At 41.0% G+C, this 26783-nt stretch overlaps 2 protein-coding genes across 4 annotated transcripts; both read left to right on the forward strand.

The window, feature by feature from the left end:
- Positions 1-9408: 9408 nt before the first annotated feature.
- Positions 9409-20782, forward strand: if2b (Eukaryotic translation initiation factor 2 subunit 2). Its single transcript, NM_001141771.1, is given in 9 exon segments — positions 9409-9490; positions 9941-10121; positions 10370-10470; positions 18272-18401; positions 18617-18717; positions 18850-18998; positions 19174-19230; positions 19347-19432; positions 19596-20782. Coding segments are annotated over 9 exon segments (996 nt in total). The 5' UTR covers positions 9409-9475; the 3' UTR covers positions 19772-20782.
- LOC123727295 (mRNA export factor) lies at positions 19903-24932 on the forward strand. 3 transcript variants are annotated; one of them, XM_045695958.2, is made up of 14 exons: positions 19903-20032; positions 20592-20631; positions 21443-21556; positions 21676-21780; positions 21896-21988; positions 22082-22168; positions 22324-22410; positions 22815-22886; positions 23094-23222; positions 23447-23553; positions 23655-23730; positions 23851-24045; positions 24176-24261; positions 24444-24932. In XM_045695958.2, coding segments are annotated over exons 3-14 (1119 nt in total). In that variant the 5' UTR covers positions 19903-20032; positions 20592-20631; positions 21443-21475; the 3' UTR covers positions 24445-24932. The 3 variants fall into 3 exon arrangements, with proteins under 3 accessions (XP_045551914.1, XP_082818138.1, XP_045551915.1); XM_082962012.1 differs by lacking the exons at positions 19903-20032; positions 20592-20631 and adding an exon at positions 21052-21143; XM_045695959.2 differs by lacking the exons at positions 19903-20032; positions 20592-20631; positions 24444-24932 and adding an exon at positions 21052-21143 and having other exon boundaries at positions 23094-23201; positions 24176-24265.
- Positions 24933-26783: the final 1851 nt, after the last annotated feature.

Raw genomic sequence — 26783 nt, forward strand, 5'->3', positions numbered from 1 at the left:
GTGGTGGGGAGGGCCTGAGTGGTGTGTATGGGGAGCGATTCAGGCCAGAATTCAGCCTAGTGAAGCTTCTGATACCTCTCACCAAGTCACCTAACCTATTCCTAGCGCCATAAGATACCGCCATGAATTAACATAGACTGTCAATGGAGACAAGTTTTTTTCTAACGCGTTCACGTCATATTGATGTAGTGTTCACGTCAGTACACGTGATACTGACACGTCACGTGTCAGTTTGCGTGTAAGTTTATTATGAAAGATCTCACCTTGAACGCCTTGAAAACATCTACGTGTACATCATGCGTTCACGTCATGTACACGCCACACTTATGCGTCATGTGTTAGTTTGAGTGTCAATTTAGTTTATTATCAAATATCTTACCATGAACAACTTACAAACGTCTACATGTACATTATTTTTTATATACATTTTTCATTGCCAGAGTATTCTAATCAATTTAATTTGGCGATTTAGCTAAAATATGCATATCACCTCTAAAAAAGATGGCTAGTTGATATGCAGCCAGCCATGCCTATTTCTCAAATCAATATGGACAAGAGGGCTTCTTTGTTGGAGGGAGCCCTATTCAGAAACAAGATGTAGCCTAGGTCTCTACTGTCCCGTTCAAAACAACTCTGAACTCGGCAATCACTGAATTCCGACTTCAGTGTGCTCAAGACAACTGGTAACTCAGAAATTTTTTTTGCTCCGTCTGGGAATTTTTTTGGAATGGTCATCCAACTTAGAATTCCAATTTGGAAACTCAGGCATCTTTCTTAGACTTTTCGACCTGAAAATCACTGATGTCATGGTTTTACCTCGTGTTTGAAACCACGTTCATTTCTTGAAGAATTGCATTATGGCCCTAAAAGCACGGAAATAGTGTCCATTGTGTGTATACTTCGTACCTTGGAGAATTTAGTATGACTTCCGGGAACTTTTGGCATACTAAATATAGCCATACTATGACCAATAAGTACACTACATACTCCATTTACGTCACAAATAGTAGGTATGAGTATTCGAACACATTATTTTTTAGGAGAATCCCATTGAATCAGGCTATTCATTTGAGTACAGTTGGGTTCTTACGCATAACCTTAGCTTAAACGGAACCAAAAACATCCCAGACTATTTTGATCACAGATAATGATAAAGCCTGAATATTTCAGCTATATTTTTGTCATTCATTTAGCCCACTATCGCCTACAGATTTGATACACATGAAGGCCTATATTTAATCCGGATTTAACGATAGCCTGACTAGGATCCTTTGACTTCTCCCCTCTGCCATGTGTTCCCAATTAGGCTAAATGTAGTCCTATTACTAAGGTTAGAATGTTTTCCGATTAGTGTGTGGTTAGCCATTGTGATTAATGATATGTACTATCTTCTTCTTTAAACAGGCATCGGTAAAAATAATAATTGTTTTAGATGCTCCTGCATGGGCCATTTGATGTTTCATTTGTTTTCCACAAATGACTATTGCTTTATACCTCACAACGTTTTTAAGGTTACGCCTAGGCCTATTCCTTGTAAATATTAGGCCATGTGTATTGAGTGTAATAAAAAAATGGGAGAGAATTTGTGTGTGGTGAAGACGCACCAAAGGCATGTTTTTGTCTCCCGACAAATGTGCGAATTTATTTTGTCATCGTGTGAATTGTTTAGGCTACCCTATGTTTGTTCATGTTGATCAATTCCTCGTTATCTAGATCACCACCAGTAAATGTTCAAAGTTAACTCCAGTCTTTTATAATCTACAATGTTGATTTACGGTCATTTCTGTTCATGCAATTCAAGCTGCTACACTTGATCAACAAGATTTGTTTTATTTCATAACATTTACGAATGTTGTCAATTTCTTTGTCGCCTTTTGTTTGCATGTGAGCATGTCTTTTTTTGGTGGTCCTGTCAACGTTGAGTGATCTCTCATGCGTCAGCACGCATAGAAGTAGTGTACTTTGCCTGCTTGCAAATGTGTGCTAAAGGTGGGGATGTTTCATAGTATTTCTGATTATCTTAACTCAGCACCCCAATTAACAATTTTATTATTATTTATTTTTTACAGAAAACAACTGAACCACCACCATATAGGCCTTCACTTAGAAAAAAATGTGGTATCTAGAATCTAAAGTTATTATCCTGCTGTCCCCATATGAGAACACTTTAAAGAACCCTTTTTTTGTTACAGGTGCCAAGGAACATGGAACCCAAAGAACCCTGTTGGAACCCCTTGTTTGAAGTGAGCTCAACATGTTCAACCTGTTCAGTTTACACCATTTCATTCTGTACCCCAACACCTGCCTGGTATTCAAGATATCACCCAACATCGCACCAATACCTTGAAAGTTTTCGTTAACCTCTGCTGACTTAAATAGCCATGTTCCAAGAACCTCCACCAGGGGTGACTAGCATCCTCAAACGGACAAAAAGGAGACACGAGGACACCACCCTCATTTTAGATCCCAATGGGTCTTTATTTTCATACGCATTTATGGCATTTCAACATTGACACAGAGGGGCACATCACACTCATTTATTTTCTTGGAACTCCACACACACACACACACACACACACACACACACTACATTTCTCACATTTTAGGCATCCAGCTGAGGCCTTGGATGGATCATGTTGCAGACACAGACAGACTTATGTACAGTCCTTTTCAGTGTGGCGGCAAATGAGTTGAACAGGAGAAGAGGATGTGGTTGCTTGTGGAGGGAGAGCAGGTAGGTTGAACAGCTGCAGTGAAGCTGATTGGTTGCTCTGGTTCATCACATCTTCTTGACTAAAATAAAGCTAGATTTAGCAATTAGTTTGACATTGCCATAGTTTAACAGCTGAAAAGCCAAAGACATTCAGTATTCACTAAATGAAGTAACCTACCCATCCCTATTTAGAATTTAATTCATCAATGAAATAAATTATATTGTAGCACATTCAATGACGTCATTATTGTAGACTATAGGCTACTCCTGTGTCAACACTATATTAGGAGACCGTTATGATTTCATTGGTCTTGTCAGGCATGATTTTAGGTCTTCAATGAAGTATGTTGTACCTCGTCTCCCTCGTTTCCCTCCAACAATAAGTTATCAACTCAGCAAAAAGTAATTATTTTCAAATCAACCAAATTTTCCTTATCAACACAGTTGGCCTAAATATTTCCTAACGATAACACAATTTAAATATACTTAATCCTCAATCAGATTAAGTACATCTTGGTCATTCTAGAAAATCGCGTCTAACGCTTGTAAAAAAACAAACAAATGAATGTCTGTGTCGCCGCCATGCTCTCAAATACCAAGCCCCTCTCGCACTCTTATGAATGGTCACTGCTATCTGGATTCCTTTGAACGTCCCTACCCTAAACCATAACCTAACACTACACTTAAACCTTTTACATTTTTACTTGATTGAGGTAGAGACATCCCAAGGATTCTGAATAACATGGACCCTCTGGGAAATCCTATGAACTTGTCTATTCCACTGAAAGTCACAGAAACAACTACTATTAGTTGCTTGAAGTAGGCTACTGGGAACTGGTAACAACACAGTCTGTGATTGGCTAACAATGTTTCGATCTGTATACAGCGAGATAAGATACCGTCCCATGAGGTGTTGAGGGAAAGCCAGATTGCCTATAGATTAGACATCATCTTTTTTTTCTTTAACCTTTATTTAACTATGCAAGTCAGTTAAGAACAAATTCTTATTTACAATGTTGTCTACACCGGCCAAACCCGGATGACGCTGGGCCAATTGTGCCCCGCCCTATTGGACTCCCAATCACAGCCGGTTGTGATACAGCCTGGATTCAAACCAGGGTGTCTGTAGTGACGCCTCTAGCACTGAGATGCAGTGCTTCAGACCGCTGCGCCACTCAGGAGCCTTTTTTAGGTTGTGGTTATGATAACAGGAAATACGCATAGCTCAATGTGGCTACATCAGAACGTTGGCTTTCACGGGAAACACTGTATGTTTCTAAAATGTATGGTTGAGATGTAATTAATATAAATATAAACTATGCACCTTATGACTTGTTAGACATGTTAGTTTCACGTTCAAGGGTAGGAGACAGCATCATTTTATTAACACGCAGGCGTCCCTCAGACGTTAGCAAGGCATTGGTATCACGTCATGACAGTCAGACGTTCAATGATAGGCAACAGCCACATGGTGGTACTGTTGCCTAGGCTGAATTCTGGCCTGGATCACTCCCCATAGGTGTGTGTAATGCGATAACACTGCAGCAGGCGGCATAAGTCCACTATTGGCTGAGTCACATGAGTGAGAAGAGCAGTGGCTACGTGTCATTCAGCTCTGCCCCACCTGTTTTGAGCCCCACATTTTTAGCTAAAAAGTTTGTCATGTTTTTTTGGCATTAATATGTGTCACATATTAGTTTGCAAAACAATGTAAAAATAAATAATTGATTTAATAAAGCCGCATACAAACAAGGTCTATTTTTTGCTTTCTTGAGTAAGGCTGCTCCAAAATTCAAGGGTTTCAGCCTAGCTCAGTGCTTTCTGTGATTGTGAGGGAGCCAGCGGAAAATACAGAGCGTAGGGGTTGGTAATGTTCTCTAGTTGTGCCGTGATTGGCTTTGTGTTCTGTCACTCATGGGGACACAACATCACCACCAAATCTAATGGTAGAGCAAAAAAATTCAAGCCCCTTGTTTGCTGCCATATAGTTACGTTAGAAATTCCCATCCAAGAAGGCTCAAGGTCACTGGCCACAGATACAATTATGTCAAATCACGTTATATGTACAGTAGCTTTGATTGGACTGATCATGTCAACATCATACTTTCAAAATCTTAGCTAGAAGTCATCATCATGAATCAAATTGACAGTCTACTGGCAAATCCTTTTTAATCCTTGTCATATGAAGAAAAATAATGAAGAGAAATTATAGATAAAACGTGTGGACATAAACATTACACAACAAGTTGGAAATTGCAAATTCAACAATGAGTGGTTTGGAAGGAATCAGTGGCTTACTGCAAGCATTGCAAAGCAATCACTAGGAATAATTAGGAAATCTGACTTCAGTTAGTTCAAGACAACTGGGAACTCAGGAAAAAACTAGCTCCGACTGGGAAAATATGTTTTGAACCGTCATCCAACTCGGAATTGTAAGTTGGGAACTCAGGCCTCTTTCTAGAGCTACGACATGAAGATCACTGACATCATCATGATTCGGCCTTGTTTTTTCAGAGTTCCCAGTTGTCTTGAAAGCACCTTAAATCCAAAAAATGCCAGACTTTGATGACAAAGTCTGATGACATCTTCCTGTTCAAGTGAGCACAACACAACAAGGTGAGTCCAAAAATGTATTGTATGCTGCTGCATAAATTATGTAATACGCCAGGGAGATATGTATACTGTAGCTAAGAAAGTAATACTAAGTGTATGTTATGTTGTAAGCTTTTAGTAGCCCATGTGCATCAGCCTAATAATTTGGTCTATTTTCCCCTCTTAATTTCGCTTACTGTTCTGACTTGCTGGTGCACATGTAGCCTATAACCTGTTTTAGAGAAATGTAATCATTGAATATTGTATGAGCTTTCATTGTCTGCTTATACAGTATGCCCCCTTTATTTATCCTACAGTTCTGACTTGGTGTACAGGGAGAATACTGTAAGAACGGCACATGTTCTGAATTCTGTCGCTGTACATTTAAAAAGTGACTATGTCCGTCCTATATTGACTATGTCCGTCCTAGCTTGCTCATTAATGTCTTAATCGAAATTACGGATTGCCTCTTATCCGCTTGTCGTCCCCTTATGCCATAGTTTGTACATCTCAATTGTCAGTAGAAACCACATTTGTTTAAGCAAGTCAGCCATATCAGCTATGTTTTTTTTAAAGGCAGTAAATTAAGTTGAACTAACTGTTTCGCTGTCAGACAAGGCTCCGCTGATAGCCAGGTGTAGCAGTGGTAAGGTGTTGGGACTGCTGTTAGGCCCTAACAGTTTGTGGGCACCGTTTGTCACTGTTATAGTGCAATTAATGTATTATTTAGTGTTGTGTTGTGTAGTGGCTTTGCTGGCATGCATCCCAAACATTTTTTGGGATTTGCCCCACTAAGTTTTACATGCTAAAATCGCCACTCAGAGGAGACAGAGTAGCAAGTGCACATGTTGTGATAACATTTTGTCAGCTGTAGGTTTGCTATTTGTCATTAAGGAGACAACTATTTTATTTTCCAAACCTTTTTCCATAAAGCATATTAGCATGCTAGAAGTAGCCTATTCATTTATATGCCATTTTAGGCTACTATGCCACTTGTGTAGCCTTCCTGGAGCTGGCAAACTGATTTAATAAATCGTTTATAATTTCAGTTTATTGTTGTTATAGCCTTGTGTTATTATGAAATTATTAATGGCCATGTTTAGTTAATTAAATTGGAAGTTAACAAAGCTCTATCGCAATTGCCGATCATTTGTTAGAACACATTAGATTGATGGTAACAATCAGTCAGATTAGGCTACAAGTTTAAAAAAATACACTGGCTGTTGTTGACAAGAATATTAAGTTCATATAGCCAACACATTATTAATATTTAATTCAGTGATGGAAATTATGACCCCATCCTCAGTAGCCTAGTTCAGCAGGCTATTGGAAGCACTTCTTGAAATCTCCTTGCTATTCATGTTGAATAAATAAGTCTGTCAATTTGAACTAATCAAGCTGCTAAATTGTTCAGTTTACATCTTGCCTACATCTTGCCTAGGCTAATGTAAACTATCTGAAATTAGATGTAGGCCAATCAGGGGCTATAGGCTGCCTTCATCTACTGTGAGGGAAAAAAGTATTTGATCCCCTGCTGATTTTGTACGTTTGCCCACTGACAAAGGAATGATCAGTCTATAATTTTAATGGTAAGTTTATTTGAACATTGAGAGACAGAATAACAACAAAGAAATCCAGAAAAAAACGCATGTCAAAAATGTTATAAATTGATTTGCATTTTAATGAGGGAAATAAGTATTTCACCCCCTCTCAATCAGAAAGATTTCTGGCTCCCAGGTGTCTTTTATACAGGTAACGAGCTGAGATTAGGAGCACACTCTTAAAGGGAGTGCTCCTAATCTCAGCTTGTTACCTGTATAAAAGACACCTGTCCACAGAAGCAATCAATCAATCAGATTCCAAACTCTCCACCATGGCCAAGACCAAAGAGCTCCCCAAGGATGTCAGGGACAAGATTGTAGACCTACACAAGGCTGGAATGGGCTACAAGACCATCGCCAAGCAGCTTGGTGAGAAGGTGACAACAGTTGATGCGATTATTCGCAAATGGAAGAAACACAAAAGAACTGTCAATCTCCCTCGGCCTGGGGCTCCATGCAAGATCTCACCTCGTGGAGTTGCAATGATCATGAGAACGGTGAGGAATCAGCCCAGAACTACACGGGAGGATCTTGTCAATGATCTCAACGCAGCTGGGACCATAGTCACCAAGAAAACAATTGTTAACACACTACGCTGTGAAGGACTGAAATCCTGCAGTGCCCGCAAGGTCCCCCTGCTCAAGAAAGCACATATACATGCCCGTCTGAAGTTTGCCAATGAACATCTGAATGACTCAGAGGACAACTGGTGAAAGTGTTGTGGTCAGATGAGACCAAAATGGAGCTCTTTGGCATCAACTCAACTCGCCGTGTTTGGAGGAGGAGGAATGCTACCTATGACCTCAAGAACACCATCCCCACCGTCAAACATGGAGGTGGAAACATTATGCTTTGGGGGTGTTTTTCTGCTAAGGGGACAGGACAACTTCACCACATCAAAGGGACGATGGACGGGGCCATGTACCGTCAAATCTTGGGTGAGAACCTCCTTCCCTCAGCCAGGGCATTGAAAATGGGTCGTGGATGGGTATTCCAGCATGACAATGACCCAAAACACACGGCCAAGGCAACAAAGGAGTGGCTCAAGAAGAAGCACATTAAGGTCCTGGAGTGGCCTAGCCAGTCTCCAGACCTTAATCCTATAGAAAATCTGTGGAGGGAGCTGAAGGTTCGAGTTGCCAAACATCAGCCTCGAAACCTTAATGACTTGGAGAAGATCTGCAAAGAGGAGTGGGACAAAATCCCTCCTGAGATGTGTGCAAACCTGGTGGCCAACTACAAGAAATGTCTGACCTCTGTGATTGCCAACAAGGGTTTTGCCACCAAGTACTAAGTCATGTTTTGCAGAGGGGTCAAATACTTAGTTCCCTCATTAAAATGCAAATACATTTCTAACGTTTTTGACATGCGTTTTTCTGGATTTTTTTGTTGTTATTCTGTCTCTCACTGTTCAAATAAACCTACCATTAAAATTATAGACTGATAATTTCTTTGTAAGTGGGCAAACGTACAAAATCCGCAGGGGATCAAATACTTTTTTCCCTCACTGTAGCTAAGCAAACCATGGCAAAATCGAATTACAATCATAAACCCAGATTTTAATCTGTAGCCTATGCCTATTGAAATAAGTCAATCTCTCGCAAATGGGCCATTAAAACTGTTTGTAGTCTTAACATCTGGCACATAAAAAGTCACAATTGCCAGAAAATAGCCCAACATTCTTTTTTTTTTAAAGTTCATCCAAGTGTTTCTTGCTCAGAGATTTCTAGATCCTCTGTCCAACTTTTATCACTCAAACTCTCCTGTCAGATGTATCTATCAAAGGGGATTTCTTTACAATTATAAACTATGTGGTTCAAGCCCTGAATGTTGATTGGCTGAAAGCCGTGGTATTTCAGACGTTTGTGGTATATCAGACTGCATAGCATGGGTATGACAAAACGTTTATTGTTACTGTTCTAATTATGTTGGTAACCAGTTTATAATAGCAATAAGGTACCACAAGGGTTTTTGGTATTTGACAAAATACCACGGCTAATGGCTGTATCCCTTTGCCTCATGCTTAAGAACAGCCATTAGCTGTGGTGTATTTGCTATATACCATACCCCCTTGTGCCATATTTCTTAATAGCAGTCACGCGAGTTAAATCAACATCAATTGATGGAAAATGATCTGACGAGTTTAATAATTGTGAATTATCTTTTATCTTGAGACATATTCAAATTCCTTTATAATCATAGCTCTAATTATTATTTTGATGAAAACCGAATTTTGATTCTAGCGTTGTTACAAGTTATGTTGATATTCCTTCTTAATTGGCTCGATAACGTTATGGGAAAGGGTTTGTTGTATAAATGTGGCAAATCAGCACTTGCTGTCTAAAAAAAAATGTTGGGCTAGTATTCAACCTTTTGAGTGGGTTATTTGAATGATCATTCGGCTAGAAATCTAAACTGGACCTGGCAACCCTGAATATCGACCTCATTACGTTCGTCCACGATTGCGCATTGGTAATTTATCGCTGATGCAAGAAGTGTCGGCGAGTTGAAGTGGGACCGATCGGGGGATAAAAAAACTTCCTAGATCGTTCTTGTTCTTTCCGCAAACATGTCAGGAGACGAAGTAAGCTATCACTTTTTATCATGGTGTATATACTATCATCAGTATTGGTCGGGTAGAAAAAGATTAGCCAGTAACGTTAACGTTAGTGGCGATCGTTGTTGAATGACTTTGGCCTCAGCCTACAGTACAAGCCTTTCCCACCAGTATATCAGACAGCAGACCACTCACACATGTTGAGCGCTTGGCTAGTGGGCTAACTAACTAATAAAAAAAATGTGTGACCAAATGTCAGCTATGCTAGGTAGCTAGCTGCAAGTCTATTCCTGTAGTTATTAAGCTTTATTTGGAATTGGGAAACTTATGTTAGCTGTGTGTGTATGTCAATGTTTGTACACATTGTACCAGAACTAGTCTTAGACTGGAAATATAATGTAATGTATCAACAAACAGCTATTTTTCTTCAATCACACTGGGTCTAAGCTAATCATCATGATCTAATTCTCCCATCAGATGATATTCGACCCCAACATGACCAAGAAGAAGAAGAAGAAGAAGAAGCCTTTCATGCTGGAAGAAGAAGGTGGAGACGGAGTGGCAGAGGACACACAGCAGGTAGAGGCCAAGGAGGTGGAGCCTGATGGTGGGGAGGACAGAGAGTTCGACCTGGACGAGGACGAGGGAAGGAAGAAAGGTAAGAAGGCTCACACCTGACAATGAGCTCAAAAGGTCTTTCCTCGAATTCTTTGGTCCTCTCCTTCCATCCTTCACTCACTTCCTACTCAGAATGTCAGATGGAAGTGAGGAGAGGAAACAAGGAAAAGAGGAAATGTAATGTCCCAGTAGTGACTTTCTGCTCTTCTAGACCACTAATCTGTCATGACTGGAACGGAAGAGTAACGCAGTAAGACCAATATCAGAAGTGTTTGTTCAAATCTTTAGAGCAATCCGACGATCTTGATGACCTGAACTTTTTCAACCAGAAGAAAAAGAAGAAGAAGCCCAAGAAAGTGTTTGATAATGACATTGAGGAGGGGATAAAGGTATGATATATACTGTGCATTCAGAAAGTATTCAGACCCCATCCTTTTTTCCCACATTTTGTTTACATTACAGCCTTACTATAAAATTGATTAAGTCTTTTTTTCCCTCATCAATCTACAAACAATAGCCCATAATGACAAAGCGAAAATAGGTTTTAAGAAATGTTTGAATATGTATAAAATAAAATACAAATACCTTATTTACATAAGTATTCAGACCCTTTGCTATGAGACTCGATATTGAGCTCAGGTGCATCCTGTTTCCATTGATCATCCTTGAGATGTTTCTATAACTTGGAGTCCACCTGTGGTAAATTCAATTGATTGGACATGATTTGGAAAGGTACACACCTGTCTATATAAGGTCCCACAGTGCATGTCAGAGCAAAAACCAAGCCATGAGGTCAAAGGAATTGTCCGTAGAGCTGCGAGAAAGGATTGTGTCGAGGTACAGATCTGGGTAATGGTACAAAAACATTTCTGCAACATTGAAGATCCCCAAGAACACAGTGGCCTTCATCATTCTTAAATGTAAAAAGTTTGGAAACACCAAGACTCTTCCTAGAGCTGGCCGCCCGGCCAAACTGAGCAATTGGGGGAGAAGGGCCTTGGTCAGGGAGGTGACCAAGAACCCGATGGTCACTCTGACGGAGCTCCAGAGTTCCTCTGTGGAGATGGGAGAACATTCCAGAAGAACAACCATCTCTGCAGCACTCTACCAATCAGGCCTTTATGGTAGAGTGGCCAGACGGAAGCCACAAAAGTCACATGACAGCCCGCTTGGAGTTTGCCAAAAGGACCTAAAGGACTCAGACCATCAGAAAGAAGATTTTCTGGTCTGATGAAACCAAGACTGAACTCTTTGGCCTGAATGCCAACCATCACGTCTGGAGGAAACCTGGCACCATCCCTACGGTGAAGCATGGTGGTGGCAGCATCATGCTGTGGGAATGTTTTTCTGCGGCAGGGACTGGGAGACTAGTCAGGATTGTGGGAAAGATGAACGGAGCAAAGTACAGAGAGATCCTTGATGAAAACCTGCTCCAGAGCACACAGGACCTCAGACTGAGGCGAAGGTTCACCTTCCAACAAGAAAACAACCCTAAGCACACAGCCAAGACAACGCAGGAGTGGCTTTAGGACAAGTCTCTAAATGTCATTGAGTGGCACAGCCAGAGCCCGGACTTGAACCCATCAAACATCTGGAGAGACCTGAAAGTAGCTGTGCAGCGACGCTCCCCATCCAACCTGACAGAGCTTGAGAGGATCTGCAGAGAAGAAATGGGAGAAACTCCCCAAATACAGGTGCGCCAAGCTTGTAGCGTCATACGAGCCTGTAATCGCTACCAAAGGTGCTTCAACAAAGTACTGAGTAAAGGGTCTGAATACTTAAGTAAATGTGATATTATTATTTATATTTTTATACATTCCCCAAAAAATCTAAAAAACATTTTTATTTTTCATTATGGAGTATTGTGTGTAGATTGATGAGGGAAAAAAACAATTTAATCAATTTTAGAATAAGGCTGTAATGTAACAAAATATGGAAAAAGTCAAGGGGTCTGAATACTTTCCGAATGCACTGTCATTTACGCTGTGTGTGTACCTGGAGTGGAGCCATATCTATGGGAGCCATATTGATATTGAAGTTAACTGCCTTGTGTTTATTTCCAAGGCTTTGTTACGCCGCATTTCTTTCTGAATCTCTATTTTGAGCTGAGTTTTGTCTAGGGTTGCACATTTTGGGGAATATTCAGAGGTGGAAACCTTCCGTGGGAGTATATGGGAATTAACAGGCATATATAGGAATTAACAGAAATATATGCAAATTAATATTAATACCATTTAAATGTAGATGTTTTTTGCATTGGATATATTTACCATATCATATGGAGACAGAAACATAAACATTTTAACTTATCGTAAGTAGAAATAATTGCAAATTATTAAATCCTTCCAATAGAAATAAAAAAAAACAATTTAGTTACAAATGTAACTTTAATTAAATGAGTTGACTCTTCACATGGGATGATTTCACTGAACAACAAAAGAAAGGGAATATTGAATGATCCCCAATGATCCATCGCATCTCCAAAAACGTTTTCAACATACATCTGTAAAATGATAATCAAATCTTTAGTTTCTAGACTGTCTTCCTCTCAGGCTTCCATGTCTTCTCCCTGGACCTCCTCAATGTCCACCTCTTGAACATCAGACTCTGAGGCCTCATCTTCACTGTCACTTTCCAACGTTGCTGAGGATGGCTCGTTGACAGGCTCAAAAAGCCTCAAATATGCCCGGGTGGCCACATATTTCAACCCTTGTATTGGTCAGCCTGTTGCGTGCTTTGGTGTGTGTGTTCCCAAACAAGGACCAGTTGCGCTCTGAGGCGGCTGATGGTGGGATTTGGAGGATGATGAAGGCAACAGGGTAAAGAGCCTCAGATCCACAATGTCCCTTCCACCAGGTGGCTGATGAGATACAGTGGCTTGCGAAAGTATTCATCCCCCTTGTCATTTTTTCTATTTTGTTGCCTTACAACCTAGAATTAAAATAGATTTTTTGGGGGGGTTTGTATCATTTGATTTACACAACATGCCTACCACTTTGAAGATGCAAAATATTTTTTCTTGTGAAACAAACAAGAAATAAGACCAAAAAAAAAGGAAACTTGAGCATGCATATTCACCCCCTCCAAAGTCAATATTTTTGCAGAAATTACAGCTGCAAGTCTCTTGGGGTATGTTTCTATAAACGTGGCACATCTAGCCACTGAGATTTTTGCCCATTCTTCAAGGCAAAACTGCTCCAGCTCCTTCAAGTTGGATAGCTCCGCTGGTGTACAGCAATATTTAAGTCATACCACAGATTCTCAATTGAATTGAGGTCTGGGCTTTGACTAGGCCATTCCAAGACATTTAAATGTTTCCCCTTAAACCACTCGAGTGTTGCTTTAGCAGTATGCTTAGGGTCATTGTCCTACTGGAAGGTGAACCTCCATCCCAGTCTCAAATCTCTGGAAGACAAACAGGTTTCCCTCAAGAATTTCCCTGTATTTAGCGCCATCCATCATTCCTTCAATTCTGACCAGTTTCCCAGTCCCTGCCGATGAAAAACATCCCCACAGCATGATGCTGCCACCATCATGCTTCACTGTGGGGATGGTGTTCTCGGGGTGATGTGAGGTGTTGGGTTTGCGCCAGACATAGCGTTTTCCTTGATAGGCAAAAAGCTCAATTTTGGTCTCATCTGACCAGAGTACCTTCTTCCATATGTTTGGGGAGTCTCCCACATGCCTTTTGGTGAACACAAGGTGTGTTTGCTTATTTTTTTCTTTAAGCAATGGCTTTTTTCTGGCCTCTCTTCTGTCTAGCCCAGCTCTGTGGAGTGTATAGCTTAGATTGGAGTATATGTCCATAGGACCAATCTTCGCAGTGGAGCTTTGCAGCTCCTTCAGGGTTATCTTAGGTCGCTTTGTTGCCTCTCTGATTAATGCCGTCCTTGCCTGGTCCGTGAGTTTTGGTGGGCGGCCCTCTCTTGGCAGGTTTGTTGTGGTGCCATATTCTTTCCATTTTTTTAATAATGGATTTAATGTTGCTCCGTGGGATGTTCAAAGTTCATCCCTGATCTGTACTTCTCCACAGCTTTGTCCCTGACCTGTTTGGAGAGCTCCTTGGTCTTCATGGTGCCGCTTGCTTGGTGGTGCCCCTTGCTTAGTGGGGTTGCAGACTCTGGGGCCTTTCAGAACAGGTGTATGTATACTGAGATCATGTGACACTTAGATTGCACACAGGTGGACATTATTTAACTAATTATGTGACTTCTGAAGGTAATTGGTTGCACCAGATCTTATTTAGGGGCTTCATAGCAAAGGGGGTGAATACATATGCACGTACCGGTTTGAGGTTTTTTATTTTTGAGAAGTTATTTTTTTCATTTCACTTCGCCAATTTGGACTATTTTGTGTATGTCCATTATATGAAATCCAAATAAAAATATATTTAAATTACAGGTTGTAATGGGGAAAACGCCAAGGGGGATGAATACTTATGCAAGGCACTGTATGTTGGCACGACTGCCATATTGCATCTCTATCCCGATGCCATTGCTTGGAGTATACTTCACCAGACTGCCAAGAACATTACTCTCATCCAGGCTAAGGTGGCGAGACACAGTAGTGATGACACCATAGGCCTTGTTGATCTCTACACCAGACAGGATGCTCTTGCCAGCATACTTGGAGTCCAACATGTACGCTGTGGCGTGTATGAGCTTGAAGCAGAAGTATTCACGCTTTTTTATGTATTTCAGAACTGCAGTTTCCTTTGCTTGGAGCAACAGTGAAGTGGGTAGGGCAGTACAGATTTCTTATCTTACATCTGCAAGCAGAGTCTGAACATCAGACAGGATGGCATTGTCTCCCTCAATCCGTCCAATGGCTACTGCTATAGGTTTCAGGAGTTTCAGGCTGCTTACCACTCTCCCAAAATACATCATCCAGGAGGATCCTCTTGATGGGGCTGTCCATATCGGCAGACTGTGATATGGCCATTTCTTGGAGAGACTCTTTCACCTCCAGGAGACTGTCAAACATGATGACAACACCACCCCAATGCGTTTTGCTGGTCAGCTTCAATGTGGTGCTCTTATTCTTCTCACTTTGCTTGGTGAGGTAGATTGTTGCTATAACTTGACGACCCTTCATATACCTAACCATTTCCTTGGCTCTCTTGTAGAGTGCATCCATTGTTTTCAGTGCCATGATGTCCTTGAGGAGCAGATTCAATGCAAGAGCAGCACAGCCAACGGGTGTGATGTGAGGGGAGGACTCCTCCACTTTAGACCAAGCAGTCTTCATGTTCACAGCATTGTCTGTCACCAGTGCAAATACCTTCTGTGGTCCAAGGTCATTGATGACTGCCTTCAGCTCATCTGCAATGTCGAGACCGGTGTGTCTGTTGTCCCTTGTGTCTGTGGTCTTGTAGAATACTGGTTGAGGGGTGGAGATGATGTAGTTAATTATTCCTTGCACACGAACATTCGACCACCCATTAGAGATGATTGCAATACAGTCTGCTTTCTCTATGATTTGCTTGACATTCACTTGAACTCTGTTGAACTCTGCATCCAGCAAATTAGTTGATAAAGCATGTCTGGGTGGAGGGGTGTATGCTGGGCGAAGAACATTCAGAAATCTCTTCCAATACACATTGCCTGTGAGCATCAGAGGTGAACCAGTTGCATACACAGCTCGAGCAAGACATTCATCAGCATTTCTCTGACTACGTTCCTCCATTGAGTGAAAAAAACTTCTGATACCAGGAGGACCATGTGCTGTTGCTATCGATAAGGTGTCTGATTCATAATTTACACCTCGAATAGGAGTAGAGGGACTTTTGTCAGAGGTTTCTTGTTGTGAGCGCTGAGGGAACTTTATGCACTTGGCCAGATGATTCTGCATCTTTGTTGCGTTCTTCACATATGATTTGGCACAGTATTTGCAAATGTACACAGCTTTTCCTTCTAAACTCAGGACCCTGTCTTTCATAGATAATTCGTAAAAATCCAAATAACTTCACAGATCTTCATTGTAAAGGGTTTAAACACTGGTTCCCATGCTTTTTCAATGAACCATAAACAATTAATGAACATGCACCTGTGGAACTGCCGTTAAGACACTAACAGCTTACAGACAGTAGGCAATTAAGGTCACAGTTATGAAAACTTAAGACACTAAAGAGGCCTTTCTACGGACTCTGAAAAAAACCAAAAGAAAGATGCCCAGGGTCCCTGCTCATCTGCGTGAACGTACCTTAGGCATGCTGCAAGGAGGCATGAGGACTGCAGATGTGGCCAGGGCAATAAATTGCAATGCCCGTACTGTGAGACACCTAAGACAGTGCTACAGGGAGACAGGACGGACAGCTGATCGTCCTCGCAGTGGCAGACCACGTGTAACAACACCTGCACAGGACCAGTACATCCGAACATCACACCTGCGGGACAGGTACAGGATGGCAACAACAACTGCCTCGAGTTACACCAGGAACGCACAATCCCTCCATCAGTGCTCAAACTGTCCGCAATAGGCTGAGAGAGGCTGAACTGAGGGCTTGTAGGCCTGTTGTAAGGCAGGTCCTCACCAGACATCACCGGCAACAATGTTGCCTATGGGCACAGACCCACCGTCACTGGACCAGACAGGACTGGCAAAAAGTGCTCTTCGCTGACAAGTCGCGGTTTTGTCTCACCAGGGGTGATGGTCGAATTCGCGTTTATCGTCGAAGGAATGAGCGTTACACCGAGGCCTGTACTCTGGAGAGGGATCGATTTGGAGGTGGAGGGTCCGTCATGGTCTGGGGCAGTGTGTCACGGCATCATCGAACTGAGCTTGTTGTCATTACAGGCAATCTCAACGCTGTGCGTTACAGGGAAGACATCCTCCTCCCTCATGTGGTACCCTTCCTGCAGGCTCATCCTGACATGACCCTCCAGCATGACAATGCCACCAGCCATACTGCTCGTTCTGTGCATGACTTCCTGCAAGACAGGAATGTCAGTGTTCTGCCGTGGCCAGCGAAAATCCCAGGTCTGAATCCCATTGAGCACGACTGGGACCTGTTGGATCGGATGGTGAGGGCTAGGGCCATTCCCCCCAGAAATGTCCGGGTAACATCTCACAGCAAGAACTGGCAAATCTGGTGCAGTCCATGAGGAGGAGATGCACTGCAGTACTTAATGTAGCTGGTGGCCACATAAGATACTGACTGTTACTTTTGATTTTGACCCCCCCTCCTTTGTTCAGGGACACATTATTCCATTTCTGTTAGCCACATGTCTGTGGAAATTGATCAGTTTATGTCTCAGTTGTTGAATCTTGTTATGTTCATACAAATATTTACACATGTTAAGTTTGCTGAAAATAAACGCAGTTGACAGTGAGAGGAGATTTCTTTTTTTTGCCGAGTTTACATTAGCTGCAGTGAAATGTCTCCACACATCAGATAGTGCCTGTGGCATTTTCCTGTGAAGATTTTTTTTTAAATATATACAATTCCATGTACAGATAAATAGTTAAGCAGTTAGATTAAAAAACTCCTTTGTAAGATAAATGTTTTAAAATGAAACATGTATGGAAACAGGTGAATTAACACTCCTCAGGTAGCAGGCTCAAACAAGCTAAAACCCACATGGTAGAAAAAACTAACTAGCAGAAATTGTTAACAAGTTAGAAATGATTTAAACACACTTTGCTGTAGGCTACTATTTACTAGTTAACAAAAAATTATGTATGTCATAAAAAATATATTCACCCCACCCAGTATTGTAATCAAAACTTACCAGAAAGCATGTAGTCCTTGGCTCAGACAGTGTAGTAGTGTGGGCTCAATAGCATCTCATTAGTGTGCAAGATCTTGAGAATCAGCTGTACATGTGAGGGCTCAATTAGCATCTCATTAGTGTGCAAGATCTTGAGAATCAGCTATACATGTGATAGAAGAGTGCACTGCACATGTGATGGAAGAATGTACTGTGCATGCAGAGAGTTGCAATTCCATTGAATTGGGGATAGTTTAACCAAAATATGCCACAAGACATAGAATTTCCTTATGTGTATCCCACAAAAAGGTTCACTGTTATCAGCTAACGTTTTTGATGAATTTAAGCAAAATTCCCCGGCTTGGAAAATTTCCGGGAAAATTCTGGAAATTTACCTGAAAGTTTCCGACCCTTTGCAACCCTAGTCTTGTCACATCTAATTAAGTTTTGCTGACAGGTTCTCCCAATCTATTAAAAACAGGAGCTGAAAATTGGAGAGCAGAGCGAGGCAGCGGAAGAGGACGACCTGGATCTTCAGTTGCCAGCAAAGAAAAAAAAGTCCAAGAAGGTTGACTTCCAGGAGGAAGGAGAGATACTTGAGAAGGATGATGGTATGGGATGGCATTTGACCTTGTAGTAATTATTCACTTAAGTGACTGACATTGTCTTGAGCGTTGTTGAGATTCTTGGGTAATGAAATGCGCTATACAAATTACATTTATTATTAATATTATTATTATTGAATGCTGATATCTGTCTTATACTTTCCTTTCAATGAGTGTAATTGTATCAGTTAAAACATGACCATGTGGTGTTTTTGCTTGAGCTCTCGAGGACGATGAGGGGAAAAACAATGATGGCATCTCATTCAGCTCCCAGTGTGGTCCGGCGTGGTTAGGGACAGACAGAGACTACACATATGACGAGGTAGGCCTACTTGCAAAGGGCATTTGGTTATATTGATTCAAGGCATGCCCCAGCCTCAGGCTGTTGGCACCTTCAATTCTAGTTGAGCCAGTTTGAGAGAGTCTGATGATCATATTGTGATGTCCTCCTCAGCTACTGAACCGTGTCTTCAACATCATGCGGGAGAAGAACCCTGACATGGTGGCCGGAGAGAAGAGAAAGTTTGTTATGAAGCCCCCTCAGGTGGTCCGAGTGGGCACCAAGAAGACCTCGTTTGTCAACTTCACTGATATCTGTAAACTGTGAGTCAAACATGTTTACTTCATACATTCTACAGACTTTAGGGACTTGAGTTTCTACATCCTACAGGAGAGCTACAGTATATGATGATTGAAGTGTGGTAGTGTTTCTTAGTTACGGTAGTGTTGCTTAGTAGTACATTTGACTGTGCATTTAACTGTCATTTATTCTCTGTAGGTTGCATCGTCAGCCAAAACATCTTCTGGCATTTTTGATGGCTGAGCTGGGGACAAGGTAAAGTGGCCTAGTATTATTGTTATTGCAGATTTTGCAGTAGAAATCTTAATATCCAGACATCTGTTATTAAGTCCTGTTTTTATGAATGACTATTACATTTATTTTATTTGCAGTGGCTCCATAGATGGAAATAATCAGCTTGTGATCAAAGGAAGATTTCAACAGAAACAGATTGAAAATGTCTTGAGAAGATATATTAGTGAGTAGGAATATACAGGAATCCATATTATATTGGTATATTGGTGACCTAGAGCAAAATGTGTAAAGAATAGTTGTAGAGGCATATAATTTAGTTATCCTTCACTTGTAGTTACTATAGACATATTTGCGTGCCTCATCTTGGCTTTGTGTTTGACTTGCAGAGGAATATGTGACTTGTCACACGTGTCGCTCCCCTGACACCATCCTACAAAAGGACACCCGTCTCTACTTCCTCCAGTGTGAGACCTGCCACTCACGCTGCTCCGTGGCCAGCATCAAGACTGGCTTTCAGGCTGTCACGGGCAAGAGGGCACAGCTCCGTGCCAAAGCCAACTAAGGCCAACCCAACCCTGGCTTCTCCCTCTCTGACCCGCCGGAGCTTTGGGTGCCCTTGATAACTGGACTTTTGTTTGGAGTCTGAGAGGGTTTGTTGTTGTCGCTGCATTATGTGAGAGAGAAAAGCTACAAGCTCTGAGGCTCGAAGGTCTTGCAGGTCATAAGGAGCAGTGCGCAGATGCATAGGTTTCGCAGGCAAACCCCCAATTTTCTGTTTTCTCAGCTGTGGCAGATTCTTTCAGAGCTTCCCTATTCCCTCCAAGTGAGTCTTCTTCCCACATTTCTTCAATCGTATGTAGCCCACATATCGGATCATAAAGACAAAGCTGTTATGACAAAGTAATTGATATTGGCTTTCCTTTGGTTGAAGCATAGTGGTGTGTAAACAAACATTTTAAAGTTGCATTCCAAGAGCTAGGTTTCAGTATCGAAAAGTATGTACCCTTTTTGCACTGCCGAGCCATACTGTACGGGCCTGGTTACGCATCCACCATAGCTGCATTAACTGCTCGCTTCAAGCCAGTAGAGTTTCAGCAGGATATTGTGAAAAGGGTAATGGATAATCAGTTTTTCAGCTTGTATACCCTGCTCTACTGCTTTTACAGGCTTATCTGAGATCTGTATACTATCATAGCAGACTGTCAGTGGGTGGAAATAGCTGGCTGTCCTCTAGTAAGAGTACATTAATTACTTTCAAACTGAGACTACAGAATATGTGGGACAATGACATCTATTTATTTTGTGTGTGTGTGTGTGCGTGCGTGTGTGCTTTTATGGCAATTACAAGATTTTAACTTTGACTTCTGTTCCTCTACACTTAGGAAACACATTCTTCTGCGTGGTCACCTGGTATTAAAGAAGGTTGTTGATTTCAAATAGCAAACAAGAAACTTACAAGTTATTCACATGGTATCAAACATACTCCGGATTTGTTCAGAAAGCATATACAACGTCTCTTTCAAATTGTTTTCAACCTGATTTTTACGAAAATAAAATATTTAACATTCTCCTATCACTTGTTTTAAGACAGTATGTTTTCGGTTGCCTTATTGATTTTCTTGAATCGGTAACACCCAGAGAAATGTTTATAATGCAACTTATCATTGAAAGGGAGCAAAACTAGTTTTTATATGAAAACGGGTGGAATTAGAACAAATTCATTCTAGGTAATCATAGGATTTAGATCAAAATACGTTTTACATGTAAAAAAAAAATCATTGTGAGGTGTGATTATCTGAACAGCGCGACTGCAATGAAGACTACCTGGAACGCAACCTAAATTGCCGACGCATGTGCAGTGAATGCACTTCCTATTCCGCTCACCGCGCTGCGTTTTCTTCTTTAACCAAGCTTATTTTCAACGTAAAAAAAAGGTAAACAAACTCGATATGTACACATTTGAAACTACTGCATTTCCCTGCGATAAAAGTAAGCTGTTTAGTATCACAGTGGCGGTTGATATGAGGCTTGAGTGCAGATGTATTGCTTGCTATGTGAACAACATGATGGTTTGTGAGCAACCTCCATTCATTTAGCTAGCCACTGAAGTCCAATAGCTAACTGTCCTCTTTCATTATTATAATGTATGTATACTATCACTAATGCATGTAAAGGTTAATCGAATAACTTCACATGATTGTAATGCTGTTTATTGTGTACCATTTCATATTAGTAACCGCGTGTTGGCTCAAGACAATCCGACGTCATGAGCTTGTTTGGGGCCAGCACTGGGTTTGGCGCAGGGGGATTCGGAGCGGCAACCACGGACACACACAACCCAATGAAGGTAACTAACTAGAAAATAGCATTCCCTTTCAGTAACCTGCTTAATGATCAGTCTATTTGACTATTTGAAATGGTTCTGAGAGGTATAATTAAATTTGAATGATGTGTGATCTCATATAGGATGTGGAAGTAACCTCACCCCCAGATGACAGCATCAGTTGCTTGGCGTTTAGTCCCCCTGCCATGCCAGGGAACTTCTTGATAGGGGGGTCCTGGGCCAATGATGTGAGTCAAGTCATTAAGTTCCACTTGAAGTGTTCACTTCAGACTTATGCCTTTTTGTTATGAGTCTAAAACCATTCTTTTTGTAACACGTGACTGTTTTCTTACATTTTTCCAGGTGAGGTGTTGGGAGGTACAGGACAATGGGCAGACAGTCCCCAAAGCCCAGCAGATGCACACGGGTCCAGTCCTTGATGTCTGCTGGAGCGAAGTAGGCCCTCCTCACATATCACATCACATATCTTTACGAACCATATAAGGTCTTTGAATTAAGCTTTACTTATTCGTTCCCTTTCTCTCTCAGGATGGAAGCAAGGTTTTCACTGCATCTTGTGATAAGACTGCCAAAATGTGGGATCTCAACAGCAACCAGGCAATACAGATCGCACAGGTAAATATTTCAGGCTATGAACACTGTTTTAAGTGTTATTTTTCAATTGGTAGCTTCATCACCTCTTTGTGCAACTGAGGGGAATTGCTTCCCTTGAAAAGTTATGTTGAACCTAGATCAGATTAGAAATGGTATTGATTTGTGTTTCCTCTTAGCATGATGCTCCTATCAGAACAGTCCACTGGATCAAAGCCCCCAACTACAACTGTATCATGACAGGCAGCTGGGACAAAACTCTGAAGGTAAGAAAATGTATTGTGATTGGAAACAATCCTTGTTCCAAAATGACTATCTATTTTATATCATAGTTATTATGTAGTGATACAGGGCATACAATAAATAGAGCCAAACAGTCCTTTATCCCAGTGGCAGTAAGGCTCCTGAATGACGGTCTGCCCTACAGTTGACATTGATGTTGACGTTGTACTGATGTGTACAGTTAAATCATTATGAAACACCCATGAATTGCACTTTTTCTATTCTCATTGTATTTATTGTCTGTTTTTGTATTTATGCCCATTGTATGCTTGATGATATGTTTTAAAGTACACAGTGCCACAAACAAAATGTCCCTGTGGGGATAATAATGTAATTATCTTACTCACTATAATGGTTTGCTCACCTGTGTTTTGATTTGCTCTTGTAGTTCTGGGACACCCGTTCGCCCAACCCAATGATGTCCCTGCAGCTGCCAGAGAGGTGCTACTGTGCAGACGTGGTGAGGACCTGGTGATAAAGCTCCAGTGATTTAATATTCTTTAAGTGGTTTTCTATAATAACTCTGAATAGCGAGGACCGACCAGTGATTTTGAATTGTGTTCAGCAGTTAAATGTTCAAAACATTTCAGATAAAAGTCTGCTGTGTCCTGGTTTTATAAGCCATGTGTTGTCTGCTGATTGGTGAGCTGACTGCTGTTGTTTCCAGGTGTATCCCATGGCAGTGGTAGCATCGGCAGAGCGAGGTTTGATTGTATATCAGCTTGAGAACCAGCCGTCCGAGTTCAGGAGGATAGACTCACCACTCAAACACCAGGTGACTGGTTTCACATACCAGGTGACTTACAGGTCTCCCTAAAATAAGTCTTCCTGGATAAATAAAGGCTAAATAAAAAAAGACCAATACATTTACAGGACTGTCTACTACACACTTTTTCTGCCTCGCACATATTACACTCACCTTTTCGCAGTGCGCGGATTCCATTGATTATCAGTTATTATTGAGTAGTTAATGCCTGTGGTGTACACCCTAACACCACCTCTTCCGTCTCCCTGTATCAGCACCGCTGCATAGCCATCTTTAAGGACAAACAGAACAAGCCTGCTGGATTTGCTCTTGGGAGCATTGAAGGGCGGGTCGCCATTCACTACATCAACCCTCCTAACCCGTGAGTGCCACAAAACGTGCTTTTCCTTACAAACTGTGAGAAAGACCTTAGCTATCACACGGGGCACCGTACTCGCCACACTGTGTGTTTTTGTGTTGTAGAGCCAAGGATAACTTCACCTTCAAGTGCCACAGGTCGAATGGAACCAACACAGCCACACCACAAGACATATATGCTGTGAGTGCAGCTTGTGCTCTCTCCACCCTGCTTTCATATTAGTTTGGCTACAGTCAGTAGGAATCGAAAGATGTTTGGGTGTTTTTTAAAGCAAAAAGCTTGCTGTTTCTGATCAAACAGGTGAATGCCATCTCCTTCCACCCTGTCCACGGTACACTGGCGACTGTTGGGTCTGACGGTCGCTTTAGCTTCTGGGATAAAGACGCCCGCACCAAGCTGAAGACCTCAGAGCAGCTGGACCAGCCAATCACAGCTTGCTCGTTCAACAACAACGGCAACATCTTTGCCTACGCCTCTAGCTATGACTGGTCAAAGGTAACATTTCGTCTCGTACCTCATGTTATGATTGGTTGATATATATTTTTTAAGACTCATTCTATTCCTTCAAAATGGCCAGACAATATTTTGAATAAGTTCAATTGATACATTTTGTGTTAAACCTCAGGGGCATGAGTACTACAACCCTCAGAAAAAGAACTACATCTTCCTGCGTAATGCTACAGAGGAGCTGAAACCTCGGAATAAGAAATGGTGAGTCAGACTGCCTGTGATTTTCAACACATCAATCGCCTTTGGGCACCTATGGTGACCTTTACAAGACATTCTATGCTTAAGAAATCTAGAACCACATGTATATTGGCAGACAAGCAAAGACTTGAAAGCATCAGACTTAATGACTTTTTGGACGTTTGTACATTTTCTCATGTCTCTAGATTTGTCCTGTCTCTCCTGTTGTTTGCAAAATGGAGGTTTGTCAAACGCATACGTCATGCCCGCACGACTCTGTTCCTATCCTGTGCCAACACCAATGGTGGAGCTGCTGCTTGCAAAAAGACCAATCACTGGAGGTCTTTCATCTACTTGGCATTGGCCTGGCTCTCTGTCCCAGCCACATGCATCCAAATAGGGGTTGGAGAGTGAGGAGATGATATTGTTTTGTAATATCTGATATTTTATTTTCTATTGTCAGTAGCTAGTTTTCCATTGAATTGGTGACAGATTTTTCATGTGAATATTCTTAAATCTGCTAAAACAAAATCTGAAAACAATATGTGCATTTTTCCACCAGAGATGTTTCCATCCAATTGATTTGTTGTGGGTAGAAGGCTGTGCTTGATGACATAGTGCACATACAAATAACTTTTGTGGTGAAATTCCCATGTACTAAATAAAAATTACAAATGAAATGGGTTTCCATCACATTTTCAACTCTTGATGGTTTTTGTCACAAAAATGTTTGTTATATAGCAAATGTTGCCCTAGGCACGTGCGCTCTAGCTAACAGCTTGCAGATACAGTGTGGGTTTAGCCTACTACATTATAAGATTATTATGGTCAAAAGAGCAAGATTATTTGTATTTATCAAACGGCAGCCAAGCATAGATCATGTCACCAGAATAAGACCCTCAACATTTATTGGAAAGTAGCCGCCCTGTGAAGTTTATCATAACTTATTTCAACGCATGACTCCCAAGTTTACTTCGATATGATGGTTATTATATCAAAATTTGCGCATAAAGCATTTCCACCGCCATTACTCGCATAATTACGTTTACAAACAAAATATGCCACGTCTAGCATATTGTTTTGTCGACATTTTAAAAGTTTACCGACAAAGTTGCTGTTTCCATCAGGCCTGTCATTAAATGTTTTATCCAACGTACTTTACTCACATAAGGTTGGATGGAAACCTGGTAACTGATACCATGATTGCATGGTAATGTTTTTTTCTGCTCTGTTACATTGTTGTACAATTTAATGACATTGAAGAAGGAAATAAATTGGTAAATAAAGACAAGTTAAACTGTTCTTGTCCGACTGGTTTTTTCCAACACATTTTTTCATGCGCATCTATTTTACACGTGCACATACCCAGTGCAATGGTGCACAATGTTTAGAACACTAAGCAAATAGGAATGCATAAAACCAGGGTTGGGTAGGTTACTTTTTAAATGTAATCTGTTGCCATTACTACTTACCTGTCCAAAATTGTAATCAGTAACGTAACTTGTGGATTACCCAAATTTAGTAACATAATTTGGTTACTTTTAGATTACTTTCCCCTTAAGATGTATTAGAAGAAGACAAAAATGTATGTTACCAATTGAACGACATCTATTGCAGGATAAATCAATGTTAAAGTTTACATAGCTGGCAATATATGGACGTAAAATGTTACTTTATGGGTAGGTTATGTAGGCTTCTAACCAATCCATCTTCTACTACATAAAATAATAGGATTAAGTTATAAATTATATCTTTACATTAAAAACCAAAGTCTATCAGAATTCCAGTCATTCCAATAAATGTTACACCCCTTGATCTTCAAGACTAGGACTTGGAAATATGGAAGTGTAGATTGGACAAATTGTTTTACCTGAGCATAACCCAAAAATGAAGAATTTATGAGCCAGCCCTACTCTGTTGTTTATGATTTGTTGTCATGGACTGATTGGGCTCATTCATTCGAGTTGAAAAATAAATGCTGCGCTCATGGAATGGCATGCTTTGAGCACTACTGAAAATTGCTATTTACTAGTGAAAAATGAATGCCATATGCTGCATTTGCTATAGGCCTATTGTTTACCTTTTTGTTGGTGACACTTTGATATCTTGATAATATGCAGCTGTTTAAAGGGCAAATCCACAGATGAAACAGTAACAAAACGGGCGCCCCGCCTCTGTTTTGGTAAAAAGCTGAGGGATGGGCCTGGAGAAATGCAACCACTCTCAGATTAATAGACAGAGCTATGAATACAAGGATTGACCATCCATGATATCAACATTATTGTTTTAACCATGTTATGAGGCTATACAGTGTCGTTTACATTTACAATGTTTACAAACATTGGACAAAAACAAGCTTATATTTTGAGTTCTCATGGAGTGTGACAGTTGAACTAAGCTCATGAGGCATTTATAAGTTATATTATTTAACAAATAATGGATACAGTGGTAAGAAAAAGTATGGGAACCCTTTGGAATTACCTGAATTTCTGCATAAATGTTGATAATAAAATTTGATCTGATCTTGATCTAAGTCACAACAATGG

Source organism: Salmo salar, chromosome 15 (genome assembly GCF_965601325.2).
Source record: "Salmo salar chromosome 15, fSalSal1, whole genome shotgun sequence".
Taxonomy (NCBI): domain Eukaryota; kingdom Metazoa; phylum Chordata; class Actinopteri; order Salmoniformes; family Salmonidae; genus Salmo; species Salmo salar.

What these genes read in the sequence shown, in the direction of transcription:
- LOC123727295 (XM_045695958.2), top strand. Translation starts at nt 21,476, where the DNA reads ATGAGCTTGTTTGGGGCCAGCACTGGGTTTGGCGCAGGGGGATTCGGA. An exon ending in AGGCAATACAGATCGCACAG is followed by an intron (nt 22,169 to 22,323) that starts GTAAATATTTCA and finishes GTTTCCTCTTAG; the next exon opens with CATGATGCTCCTATCAGAAC. An exon ending in GGTGCTACTGTGCAGACGTG is followed by an intron (nt 22,887 to 23,093) that starts GTGAGGACCTGG and finishes TGTTGTTTCCAG; the next exon opens with GTGTATCCCATGGCAGTGGT.